This window comes from Ornithorhynchus anatinus, chromosome 3 (genome assembly GCF_004115215.2).
Source record: "Ornithorhynchus anatinus isolate Pmale09 chromosome 3, mOrnAna1.pri.v4, whole genome shotgun sequence".
NCBI lineage: Eukaryota > Metazoa > Chordata > Mammalia > Monotremata > Ornithorhynchidae > Ornithorhynchus > Ornithorhynchus anatinus.
The window spans coordinates 134,379,245-134,391,417 of record NC_041730.1 but is presented as its reverse complement, the minus strand read 5'-3'; the positions used below and the strand labels follow the sequence as shown (position 1 = coordinate 134,391,417).

The window sequence follows — 12,173 nt, the reverse complement described above, 5'->3', positions numbered from 1 at the left end:
AGTGTTGACAACAGTGCTTGGCACATAGTAAGCGCTTAACAAATATTATTATTATTATTACACCTACTACTTCTATTGTCCTCTCCCAGATGCTCAGTACGGTACTAGTAGGCACTCAATAAATGTGATTAATTGACTGGGTCCAGTACACAAGGTCCCTCCCCTCAAGGAGCTTGCACTCGAGTGGGGATTTTGCCCCAGATCTTCAGGTATACTTTCAGGTTGAATAGTTTCAAAATCACTTATTGGTACTAACAGAGTGAATTTTACATTCACAGGGTAAAATGATCTGTGATAAATTTAGCAGATACTATCACGGCAGAGTGCAAGGAAGTAAAGCTCCTTTTTTTTAAAAAAAGTGATAGGAACTTGAATCCAGGTCTCCCGATTCCCAGAAGAGTGCCGTTTCCATCAAACCAACGGCAGGGCTACCATGGCTAGCATCCCGATTAGACTGTGAGCTCGTCATTGGGCAGGGGCTATCTCTATCTGTTGCCGAATTGTACATTCCAAGCGCTTAGCATAGTGCTCTGCACATAATAAGCGCTCAATAAATACTATTGAATGAATGAATGGCTACCATCACTACCAGTATTACTATGACTACAACTTTTCTTCGTTCATTCACTCGATTGCATTTATTGAGCACTTACTATGTGCAACGGACGGTACTAAGCACTTGGGAGAGTAAATTCATTCATTCATTCATTCAATAGTATTTATTGAGCGCTTACTATGTGCAGAGCACTGTACTAGGTGCTTGGAATGTACAATTCGGCAACAGATAGAGACAGTCCCTGCTCACTGACGGGCTTACAGTCTAATTGGGGGAGACAGACAAAAACAATAGCAATAAATAGAATCAAGGGGATGGACATCTCATTAACAAAATAAATAGGGTAATAGAAATATATACAAATGAGGGGATGAGGACAGTGCTGAGGGGAGGGGAAGGGAGAGGGGGAGGAGCAGAGGGAAAAGGGGGGAAAAGGGGGCTGGGGGGGGCAGAGAGGCAGCAGAGGGAGCAGAGGGAAAAGGGGAAGCTCAGTCTGGGAAGGCCTCGGAGGAGGTGAGCTCTCCTACTGCTCTCAGTAGGAAATTTAACAACTCACAGTCCCTGTCCACAACCAACTCAATCCACCTCTCACTTCTACTACTAAGAATACTACAAATACTACTGTTTCCTCAACTACAACTATTACTACAACTTCATTTGTTCAGTCATATTTATTGAACACTTACTGTGTAGAGAGCACTGAACTAAGCAGCTGAGAGAGTACAGTGCAACAATAAACAGACACATTCCCTGCCCACAAGGAGTTTACAGTCTGGGGTAGGGGGGATAGACATACATAATAATAATAATAATAATGGTGGTATTTGTTAAGCACTTACTAGGCGGAAGCACTGTTCTAAGCGCTGGGGGGGATATGAGGTGATCAGGTTGTCTCACGTGGGGCTCACAGTCTTCATCCCCATTTTACAGATGAGGTCACTGAGGCCCAGAGAAGTTAAGTGAGCTGCCCCAAATCAAACAGCTAACAGGTGGGTGGAGCCGGGATTAGAACCCATGACCTCTGACTCCCAAGCCTGTGCTCTTTCCACTGAGCCACGCTGCTTCTCTACAATCAAATAAAATAACAGATATGGACATAAGTGGCGTGGGGCTGGGAGGGAGGAAGAGCAAAGGGAGCAAGGCCGGGTGACGCAGAAGGGAGTGGGAGACGAGGAAAAGTGGGGTTTGGTCTAGGAAGGCCTCTTGAAGGAGATATGCTTTCAATAAGCATGCCTAGTGGCACAAGCACGGGCTTGGGAGTCAGAGGTCGTGGGTTCTAATCCCGGATCCACCACTTGTCTGTTGTGTGAGCTTGGACAAATCACTTCACTTCTCTGTGCCTCAGTTCCCTCATCTGTCAAATGGGGATGAAGACTGTGAGCCCCACGTGGGACAACCTGATCACCTCGTATCCCTCAGTGCTCAGAACGGTGCTTTGCACATAGTAAACGCTTAACAAATACCAACGTTATTATTATTATTGTTCTCTGTGCCTTAGTGCCCTCATCTGTAAAATGGGGATTGAAACTGTGAGCCCCATGTGGAACAGGGACTAGGACGACCAGATTGCCTTGTATCTAAACCCCCTGCTTAGAACAGTGCTTGGCACATAGTAAGCGCTTAAATACTATCACCATCATTATTATTATCAGTGCTTAGAATGGTGCTTGGCACATAGTAAGCACTTAACAGATACTAATAAAAACAATAAAGCTTTGCGGTGGAGGAGTCATTTTTTTTCAGATTTGAGGAGGGAGGGCATTCCAGGCCAGAGGGAGGAAGTGGGTTAGGGTTTGGCAGTGAGACAGACGAGATGGAGGTTCAGTGAGAAGGTTAACACTTGAGGAGTGAAATGTGCGGGCTAATTTGCAGAAGGAGAGAGCAAGCTGAGGTCGGGGGGGAAAGACGGTGGACTGCTTTAAAGCCATAGACTGGTGAGGAGTTTTGGTTTGATGCGGAGGTGGACGGGCAACCACTGGAGTTTTCTGAGGAGCCTGGGGACATCTCCTGAGCATCTTTGTAGGAAAAAGATCTGGGCAGCAGAGTGAAGAATGACCTGGACTAGGGAGAGCCAGGAGGCTGAGAGCTCAGCAAGGAGGCTGATGCCGTCATCAAGGTGGGACGAGTGATCAGATTAACCTGGTAGCAATACTACTATTACTTCCACTATTACTATTACTGCCACAACTATTACTGTTACTATTATTATTATAATTGTATTTGATAAGTACTTACTATGTGCCAGGCACTGTACTAAGTGCTGGGGTGGATACAAGCAGGTTGGGTTGGAGACCGTCCCCGTCCCACATGAGGCTCACAGTCGCAATCCCCATTTTACAGTTGAGAAGCGGCGTGGCTCAGTGGAAAGAGCCCGGGCTTGGGAGTCAGAGGTCGTGGGTTCTAATCGGGGCTCCGTCACTTGTCAGCTGGGTGACTTTGGGCAAGTCACTTCACTTCTCTGGGCCTCAGTGACCTCCTCTGTAAAATGGGGATTAACCGTGAGCCTCATGTGGGACAACCTGATTACCCTGTATCTACCCCGGCGCTTAGAACAGCGCTCTGCACGTAATAAGCGCTTAACAAATACCAACGTTATTATTATTATTGTTACTCCAGGGATCAGAACGGTGCTTGGCACATAGTAAGTGCTTAACAAATACCAACATTATTCTGAGGTAACTGCGGCACAGAAATGGTATTTGTTAAGCACTTACTATGTGCAGAGCATTGTTCTAAGGACTGGGGTTAATACCACATAATCAGGTTGTCCCACATGGGGCTCACAGTCTCAATCCCCATTTTACAGATGAGATAACTGAGGCACAGAGAAGTTGTGACTTGCCCAAAGTGACACAGCTGACAATCGGCGGAGCCGGGATTAGAACCCATGACCTCTGACTCCCCAGCTTGTGGTCTTTCCACTTAGCCACGCTCCTTCTCGTGACTGGCCCGAGGTCACACAGCAGACAAGTGGCAGAGTCGGGATTAGAACCCATGACCTTCTGACTCCCAGGCCCCTGCTCCATCCACTATGCCATGTTGTATTTCATTACTCCAACTATAATTACTACCTCTACTCTACACTGTAAGCTCGTTGTGGGCAGGGAATGTGTCTGCATATTGTTGTATCGTCCTCTCCCGAGCACTTAGTACAGTGCTCTGCACACAGTAAGAGCTCAATAAATACAACTGAATGAATGTATGAATTGAATGAATATTACCATTAAAACTACTATTACTACCACTAGAAGCAGCGTGGCTCAGGCTTCACTTTTCTGTGCCTCAGTTGCCTCATGTGTAAGATGGGGATTAAGACTGTGAGCACCACGTGGGACGACCTGAATACCTTGCATCTCCCCCAGTGCTTAGAACGGTGCTTGGCACATAGTAAGTTCTTAACCAATACCATCATCATTATTATTATTACTATTAAAACTAATAAAAATGATAATATTGAAGTGTGAGTTGGAAACAATGAAGGAAATACTCATATGGGTTCGCTGACTCTGTAATGGAACCAAACCAGAAATTTAAGCAGGTACATTACCCCGCTGGAGTGTAAGTTCTGCCTGGGCCCAACTCATGTCTTGTGCTTCTGGGATACTTCCCCAATATTTAGTGAAGTGCCTTGCATTCATTAGGTGCTCAATACATACCATTACCACCAACAGGAATTTTACCAGAGAAATATATTTCATAGATTACTCGAAAATATTCTGGAGTATTATTCAAGGAGTGAAATCTACTGGAAATGGAAATTCCATTTCAGAAGTTGGTCTACACATTTAAATCTAACTTCATTCAATTATCATCTACTAATCAAAGGGAAAACTAATGCTTCCATCAATTATCTATAACAGAAAAAAGTACCTGGCTTCCAGAGACGTAATCCAGAATCCCAGGAGACAGTCTCGGTTAGGTCTTTCCTTCAACACAATCTGGAATACATTTATGGTTTTTTGCAAAATATTGCAAGCCTGTGGATAATATTAGAGTTAATAGATTGACATGCCAATGTTAACCATTCTGAACCATTGTATTAATGATGCATATATATCTAAAATTCTATTTATTCATTTTCACGCTATTGCTATCTGCTTGTTTTGTTTTGTTGACTGTCTCCCCCTTCTAGACCGTGAGCCCATTGTTGGGTAGGGATTGTCTCTCTCCGTTGCCGAACTTTACTTTCCAAGCGCTTCATACAGCGCTCTGCATAGAGTAGGTACTCATTAAATATGATCGAATGAATGAATGAATTAGTCATATAATTATTATATAGAATTATATAAGAACTGGGGCAGGATCTGGCATTTTTCAGATGGAAAATTATCCTGGATCTGGTGAGGAGATTTGTAAGACCTTTTTGTGTTTTTCCAATTTCATTGCAGTGAATCACTGGCCGTCACTAAAAAACTATAAAGGTCCCCAAAACGGCAACACCCTGAGATCACCGGAACGAGGCTATGAAGACATTCTTCTCACCATTCTTTCTTTTCCTTCTCTTTCTCCGGCTACGATTGTCTCTACAAAACTGAGGGTGCTTTTGTACCAGAATTCTTCATTGCCTCCGATGTGCTGGGCTGCCTCAATCAGTGCTTTTGCTTGTCCATACTTATTTTCCTTGATGGCCAATTCGGCTAGGAGATGCAAGCATTTTGATACCGCACAGGGGTCATTAAGTTCCTAAGAAAGATAGATGTTGTGAGTATTTATAATCTTCCCTCAACCCACTCCCTTTATGGAGGCAACTCAATTCAGGGATGGCATCGATATGGGGAGATGTTTGATAAATTAGCACTTTGCACTAAGAGATGCCGCCATTTGGGGGTTAATCTTGGCAACTTGGTATCCAAAGCCAGCCCTTAATACTGGGGTGTCACTGAAATGGCTCCTTGGTCTTTTGTGGATGTTTTAGATGTTGGAATTGGTCTTCTTCCCATTTCGCCAGTATAGCGTGGCTCAGTGGAAAGAGCACGGGCTTTGGAGTCAGAGGTCATGAGTTCGAATCCCGGCTCCGCCACTTGTCAGCTGTGTGACTTTGGGCAAGTCACTGAACTTCTCTGTGCCTCAGTTCCCTCATCTGTAAAATGGGGATGAAGACTGTGAGCCCCACGTGGGACAACCTGATTCTCCTGTGTCTACCCCAGCGCTTAGAACAGTGCTCGGCACATAGTAAGCGCTTAATAAATACCAACATTATTATCATTATTATTAATGGGGGAAGCTCGCTGTGGGCTTGGAATGTGTCTGCCAATTCTGTTGCATTGTGCACTCCCAAGCACTTAGTACAGTGCTCTGCACACGCTAAGTCCTCAATAAATAGCACCGATTGATTGATTGACTGATTTTACCTGAAGAGCCGCATATGCTTCTGCCAGCAGCAGTCTCGTGGGTTGATATAAGCCCAACTCAAGTAGTGCTTCTGCCTTGGAAATCCACAGATAAGGGAAGGAGAGGCTACAGAGACCTTTTCCGGTCTCCGCGTTTATATTCAAAATCTGAAAGACAATTCAGGTCTAAATTATTATACTCTTTGAGATGATGGGGGTACAAATAAGAAAAAAAGGTAGTATTTATGTTGAAAACTCCGTACGTTCTGATATAGAAAAAAATCTAAGATGATCTCCTTTTGGGAGAAATAGTTCAATGGACCGTAAGCTCCTTGAGGGCGAGGATTGTACCTACCGACTATATCGTAATAATGATGATGATGGTATCTGTTAAGCAGCGTGACGCAGTGGAAAGAGCACGGGCTTTGGAGTCAGGGCTCATGGGTTCGAATCCCAGCTCTGCCACTTGTCAGCTGTGTGACTGTGGGTAAGTCACTTAACTTCTCTGTGCCTCAGTTCCCTCATCTGTAAAATGGGGATTAAGACTGTGAGCCCCCCGTGGGACAACCTGATTCCCTTGTGTCTACCCCAGCGCTTAGAACAGTGCTCGGCACATAGTAAGCGCTTAACAAATACCAACATTATTATTATTATTATTAAGCGCTTACTATGTGTCAAGCACTGTTCTAAGCACTGAGATAGATACAAGGCAATCAGGTCGTCCCACGTGGGGCTCATAGTTGCAATCCCCATTTTACGGATGAAGTGACTGAGGTACAGAGAAGTGAGGTGACTTGCCCAAGGTGACACAGCAGACAAATGACGGAGCAGGGATTTGAACCCAAGACCTCTGACTCCCAAGCCTGTGCTCTTGACACGAGGCCATGCTGCCCCATGTGGGACAACCCGATGACCTCGTGTCTACCCCAGGGCTCAGAACGGTGCTTGGCACATAGTAAGTGCTTAACAAATACCATCTTAGGCCCAGATCAATGAAGTGACTTGCCCAAGATCACACAGCAGACACAGGGCGGAACTGAAATTAGAACCCATGACTCTCTGACTCCCAGGCCCACGCTCTATCCACAACGCCATGAGAGCATGGGCCCGGGAGTCAGAAGGACCGTAGTTCTAATCCTGCCTCTGCCGCTTATCTGCTGTGTGATCTCGAGCAAGTCACTTCACTTCTTTGTGCCTCAGCTCCCTCACCTGTAAAATGGGGATTAAGACTGTGAGGCCCATGGGGGACATGGACCGTGTCCTACCTGACCAGCTTGCATCTACCCCAACACTTGGAAAGGACAGGTATAGCAAAGGCATCGCCGCTGAACTGCCTCCCAGAGATCCTGTCTTCGGCCTTAGCTGTGACGTGACAGCATCAGGGAGGGGAACCTGTTTCTACCAGACCACTTGTTGCAACCTGATCGGTGACCCTCGCCTCTTCATCCCGGTGATTCTGGACTATTGGACGCAATCATCTCCGGCAGCGTACCGTGCGGCTGACGGGGAGTCCACGCCACGGAAGGAGTTGGAGAGCGGTTTTGAGGCCTCCTTTGAGACCTGAGGCAGCTCCCTAGTCCATGGGCTGCAAAGACTTTTTGCTGTTAACTAAAGAAGCAGCGTGGCTCAGTGGAAAGAGCCCAGGCTTGGGAGTCAGAGGTCATGGGTTCGTATCCCGGCTCTGCCACTTGTCAGCTGTGCGACGGTGGGCAAGTCACTTAACTTCTCTGTGCCTCCGTTACCTCCTCTGGAAGATGGGGATTAACTGTGAGCCTCACGTGGGACGACCTGATGACCCTGTATCTACCCCAGCGCTTAGAACGGTGCTCTGCGCGTAGTAAGCGCTTAACAGATACCAACATTATTATTAGTGGGGAAGGGCGTTTGTTATCTGTCTCACTGCTGCACCGCTCAATCTGCATGCAGCGGATTCTTCAACCATCCCTGGCCCCTTACCTCAGTGCAGTGCCTCAACCCATTCATTCATTCATTCAGTATTCATTCATTCAATAGTATTTATTGAGCGCTTACTATGTGCAGAGCACTGTACTAAGCGCTTGGGATGAACAAGTCGGCAACAGATAGAGACAGTCCCTGCCGTTTGACGGGCTTACGGTCTATTTATTGAGCGCTTACTATGTGCAGAGCACTGTACTAAGCGCTTGGAATGTACAAATCGGCAACAGATAGAGACAGTCCCTGCCCTTTGACGGGCTTACGGTCTAATCGGGGGAGACGGGCAGACGAGAACAGTGGCGATAGATAGAGTCGAGGGGAAGAACGTCTCATAAAAACAATGGCAAATAAATAGAATCAGGGTGATGTACATCTCATTAAACAAAATAAACAAAATGAATAGGGTGATGAAGACATATACAGTCGAGCGGATGAGTGTAGTGCTGAGGGGGTGGGACGGGAGATGGGGAGGAGGAGAGGGAAACGGGGCAGAAGAGGGTTTAGCTGCGGAGAGGTGGGGGGGTGGGTAGAGGGAGCAGAGGGAAAAAGGGGGGAACCCATAGTGGTCCACCAACGATGATGACGATGTTGTTTTGTTTTGTTCTGTTTTGCTGTCTGTCTCTCCCGTTTAGACTGTGAGCCCATAATCGGGCAGGGATCGTCTGTTGCCCAATTGTATATTCCAAGCGCTTAGTACAGTGCTCTGCACATAGTAAGCGCTCAATAAATACTATTGAATGAATGAATGAACTTAGATCAGTGCCTGGCACATAGATAGCGTTTAACAAATACCATTAAAAAAAGAGAGAGCTGTACACTCTTTAGGGCATACGCTCCTTTTGGGCAGGAGAACTTGTATTTCTTGTAGTATTGTTCAGGTGCGTAATCTAGTGCACTGAATTCAGTAGGCGCTCCACAAATACCATTACCTTTACTACTATTACTACTAGGGATCTCTAAAACACGTGAACCTCATGTGGACCTGGACAGCGTCCTACCTGATTGGCTTGTATCTACACCAGCACTCAGTACAGTGCCTGGAACATAGTAAGCGCTTAACAAATACCACAAAAAAAAGGTGTGGAACACACGGAAGAGTTCACAGAGCAGCCCACGCAGAAGGCTGTGATTCCGCTTCCACGTGAGCCTCTTTCTTGCTACCTCTAGCCTGTTCTTCAGTTAGTATATCTCTGAATCTTATTGGGAAAGGGATCGTGACTAATCTTTTATGTTTATAGCTACCCTAATGCTCAGCCCGGTCAATCAAATAAGATCCCTCAAGGAGCTTACATACTAGTGGGGAAGATAAACACCAAAATAAAGATAGGTTTATAAATAAAGAGTTGAAACGTAGGTTTATAAGCGTTTTGAAGGGAGAGGGAGAGGGGAGCAACTCCGTGTTTAGTAGGGATAGCTCAAGTGCGTAGGTGACAGCGTAGGGAAGGAAATGAAGTGAGCAGTTGAGAGATGAGTCAGGGAAGGCTTAATGGAGGAGGTGTGATTTCAGTAGGACTCTGAAGAAGGGGAGACTTGAGGGTTACTAGGTGTGAAGTAGGAGAGAGGTCCAGAAAGGCGGGAGGACGTGATAGACGGCTAAAGAGATGAGAGAGTCACCGTGGTTATGTAGTGAGGCAAAATGATGACAGATAAGGGGGGGAAAGGGCTGATTAAGCTACGATTAGGAGTTTCGGTCTGATGCACAGACTTAATAGAAAGTACTATTAAGTACCTAGAAAGTATTTAATAAGTACCATAAATACCATCTAACTGTGACAACTTTGTAATAATGCAATGAAAAGTTCATCAAAGCATCAGACATAACTTGAATGCTTAACTGAAAATTCATTCATTCAATAGTATTTATTGAGCGCTTACTATGTGCAGAGCACTGTACTAAGCGCGTGGGATGAACAAGTCGGCCACAGATAGAGACAGTCCCTGCCGTCTGACGGGCTCACGGTCTAATCGGGGGAGACGGACAGACGAGAACGATGGCGATAAATAGAGTCGAGGGGAAGAACATCTCGTAAAAACAATGGCGACTAAATAGAATCGAGGCGATGTACAATTCATTAACAAAATAAATAGGGTAAAGAAAATATATACAGTCGAGCGGACGAGTACAGTGCTGTGGGGATGGGAAGGGAGAGGTGGAGGAGCAGAGGGAAAAGGGGAAAATGAGGGTTAAGCTGCGGAGAGGTAAAGGGGGGATGGCATTCATTCATTCAATAGTATTTATTGAGCGCTTACTATGTGCAGAGCACTGTACTAAGCGCTTGGGATGAAGAAGTCGGCAACAGATAGAGACGGTCCCTGCCGTTTGACGGGCTTACGGTCTAATCGGGGGAGACGGACAGACGAGAACGATGGCGATAAACAGCGTCGAGGGGAAGAACATCTCGTAAAAACCGATGGCAACTAAATAGAATCGAGGCGATGTACAGTTCATTAACAAAATAAATAGGGTAACGAAAATATATACAGTCGAGCGGACGGGTACAGTGCTGTGGGGATGGGAAGGGAGAGGTGGAGGAGCAGAGGGAAAAGGGGAAAATGAGACTTTAGCTGCGGAGAGGTAAAGGGGGGATGGCAGAGGGAGTAGAGGGGGAAGAGGAGCTCAGTCTGGGAACGCCTCTTGGAGGAGGTGATTTTTAAGTAGGGTTTTGAAGAGGGAAAGAGAATCAGTTTGGCGGAGGTGAGGAGGGAGGGCGTTCTGAAGTGCATATTTCGATAACAGAGAGAACACTGGGGTGGAGGAGGGGTTGCTGCTTTATCACTCCCCCCCGCTTCATTAATTCATTCAATCATATTTTTTGAGCACTTACTGTGTATAAAACACTGTACTAAGAGCTTGAGGGAGTGCAACCATAAACAGACACATCTCCTGCCCACAGTAAGCTTACAGTTTAGAGATGAGCTTACCACCTTCAAAGCCTTACTAAAATCACATGTCTTTCAAGAGATCTCTCCAACTAAATCTTTATCCTCTAGGCTGTGAGCTCATTGTGAGCAGGGATTGTCACTCTTTATTGTGTACTGTACTTTCCCAAGCGCTTGGTACAGTGTTCCGCACACAGTAAGTGCTCAATAAATACGATTGAATGAATGAATGAACCCTCATTTTCCCTACTCCCTCTCCCTTCTGCATCCCCCTTGCCCTTGGATCAAATAATAGTAATAATAATAATTATAGTATTTGTTAAGTGCTTTCTATGTGCCAAGCACTGTTCTAAGCACTGGAGCAGATACAAGGTAATCAGGTTGTCCCACGTGGGACCAACAGTTTTAATCGTCATTTTCCAGATGAGGTAACTGAGGCCCAGAGAAGTGAAGCGACTTGATCAGGGTCACACAGCAGACAAGTGGCGGAGCCAGGATTAGAACCCACGTCCTCTGACTCCCAAGCCCAGGCTCTTGTCACTAGGCCATGCTGCTTTCTGAACTGTCCCCTTGAAACCCTTGATATTCACCCCATCCTCAGCCCCACAGCACTTATGTACAGATCCAGAATTTAATTGAATGTTGGCCTCTCCCTCTAGACTGTAAGCTCCTTATGGGCAGGGAATATATCTACCAACTTTATTATTTTGTACTCTTTCAAGGGCTTAGCACAATGCTCTGCACACAGGACAAGCTCAATAAATACCACTGACCGATTTCTTTCCTCCTCTGGAATAATGCGATGTGGGTCACAGGCACCAGCAATGTATTAGGGAAAGCATCAGTCAATCAATCAACGGTACTTACTGAATCCTTACTATGTGAAGGGCACTGTGCTGAATGCTTGGGAGAGTACAAGAGTACAAGAGTAGAGAAGCAGCTTGGCTCAGTGGAAAGAGCATGGGCTTGGGAGTCGGAGCTCATGAGTTCGAAACCCAGCTCTGCCACTTGTCAGCTGCGTGACTGTGGGCAAGTCACTTAATAATGATGTTGGTATTTGTTAAGCGCTTACTATGTGCAGAGCACTGTTCTAAGCGCCGGGGGAGATACAGGGTAATCAGGTTTTGTCCCATGTGAGGCTCACAGTTAATCCCCATTTTACAGATGAGGTAACTGAGGCACAGAGAAGGTAAGTGACTTGCCCACAGTCACACAGCTGGCAAGTGACAGAGCCGGAATTCGAACCCATGACATCTGACTCCCAAGCCCGGGCTCTTTCCACTGAGCCAAGCTTCTCTGTGCCTCAGTTACCTCATCTGTCAAAAGGGGATTAACTGTGAGCCTCACATGGGACAAAACCTGATTAGCCTGTATCTACCCCAGCGCTTAGAACAGTGCTCTGCACATAGTAAGCGCTCACCAAATACCGAAGTTAATATTATTATTACAAT

At 45.9% G+C, this 12,173-nt stretch overlaps 1 protein-coding gene across 4 annotated transcripts in view; it reads right to left on the bottom strand.

The window, feature by feature from the left end:
• The window catches only part of CFAP46 (cilia and flagella associated protein 46), a 193,175-nt gene that overhangs the window by 55,605 nt on the left and 125,397 nt on the right, over positions 1-12,173 (bottom strand). For all 4 annotated transcript variants that reach the window (XM_029061715.1, XM_029061716.1, XM_029061717.1 and 1 more), the window contains exons 36-38: positions 5,908-6,054; positions 5,039-5,239; positions 4,427-4,533 (exon numbers count right to left, since the gene is read on the bottom strand). In XM_029061715.1, coding sequence (XP_028917548.1) covers positions 4,427-4,533; positions 5,039-5,239; positions 5,908-6,054 — 455 coding nt within the window. The remainder of the gene's footprint in view (positions 1-4,426; positions 4,534-5,038; positions 5,240-5,907; positions 6,055-12,173) is intronic.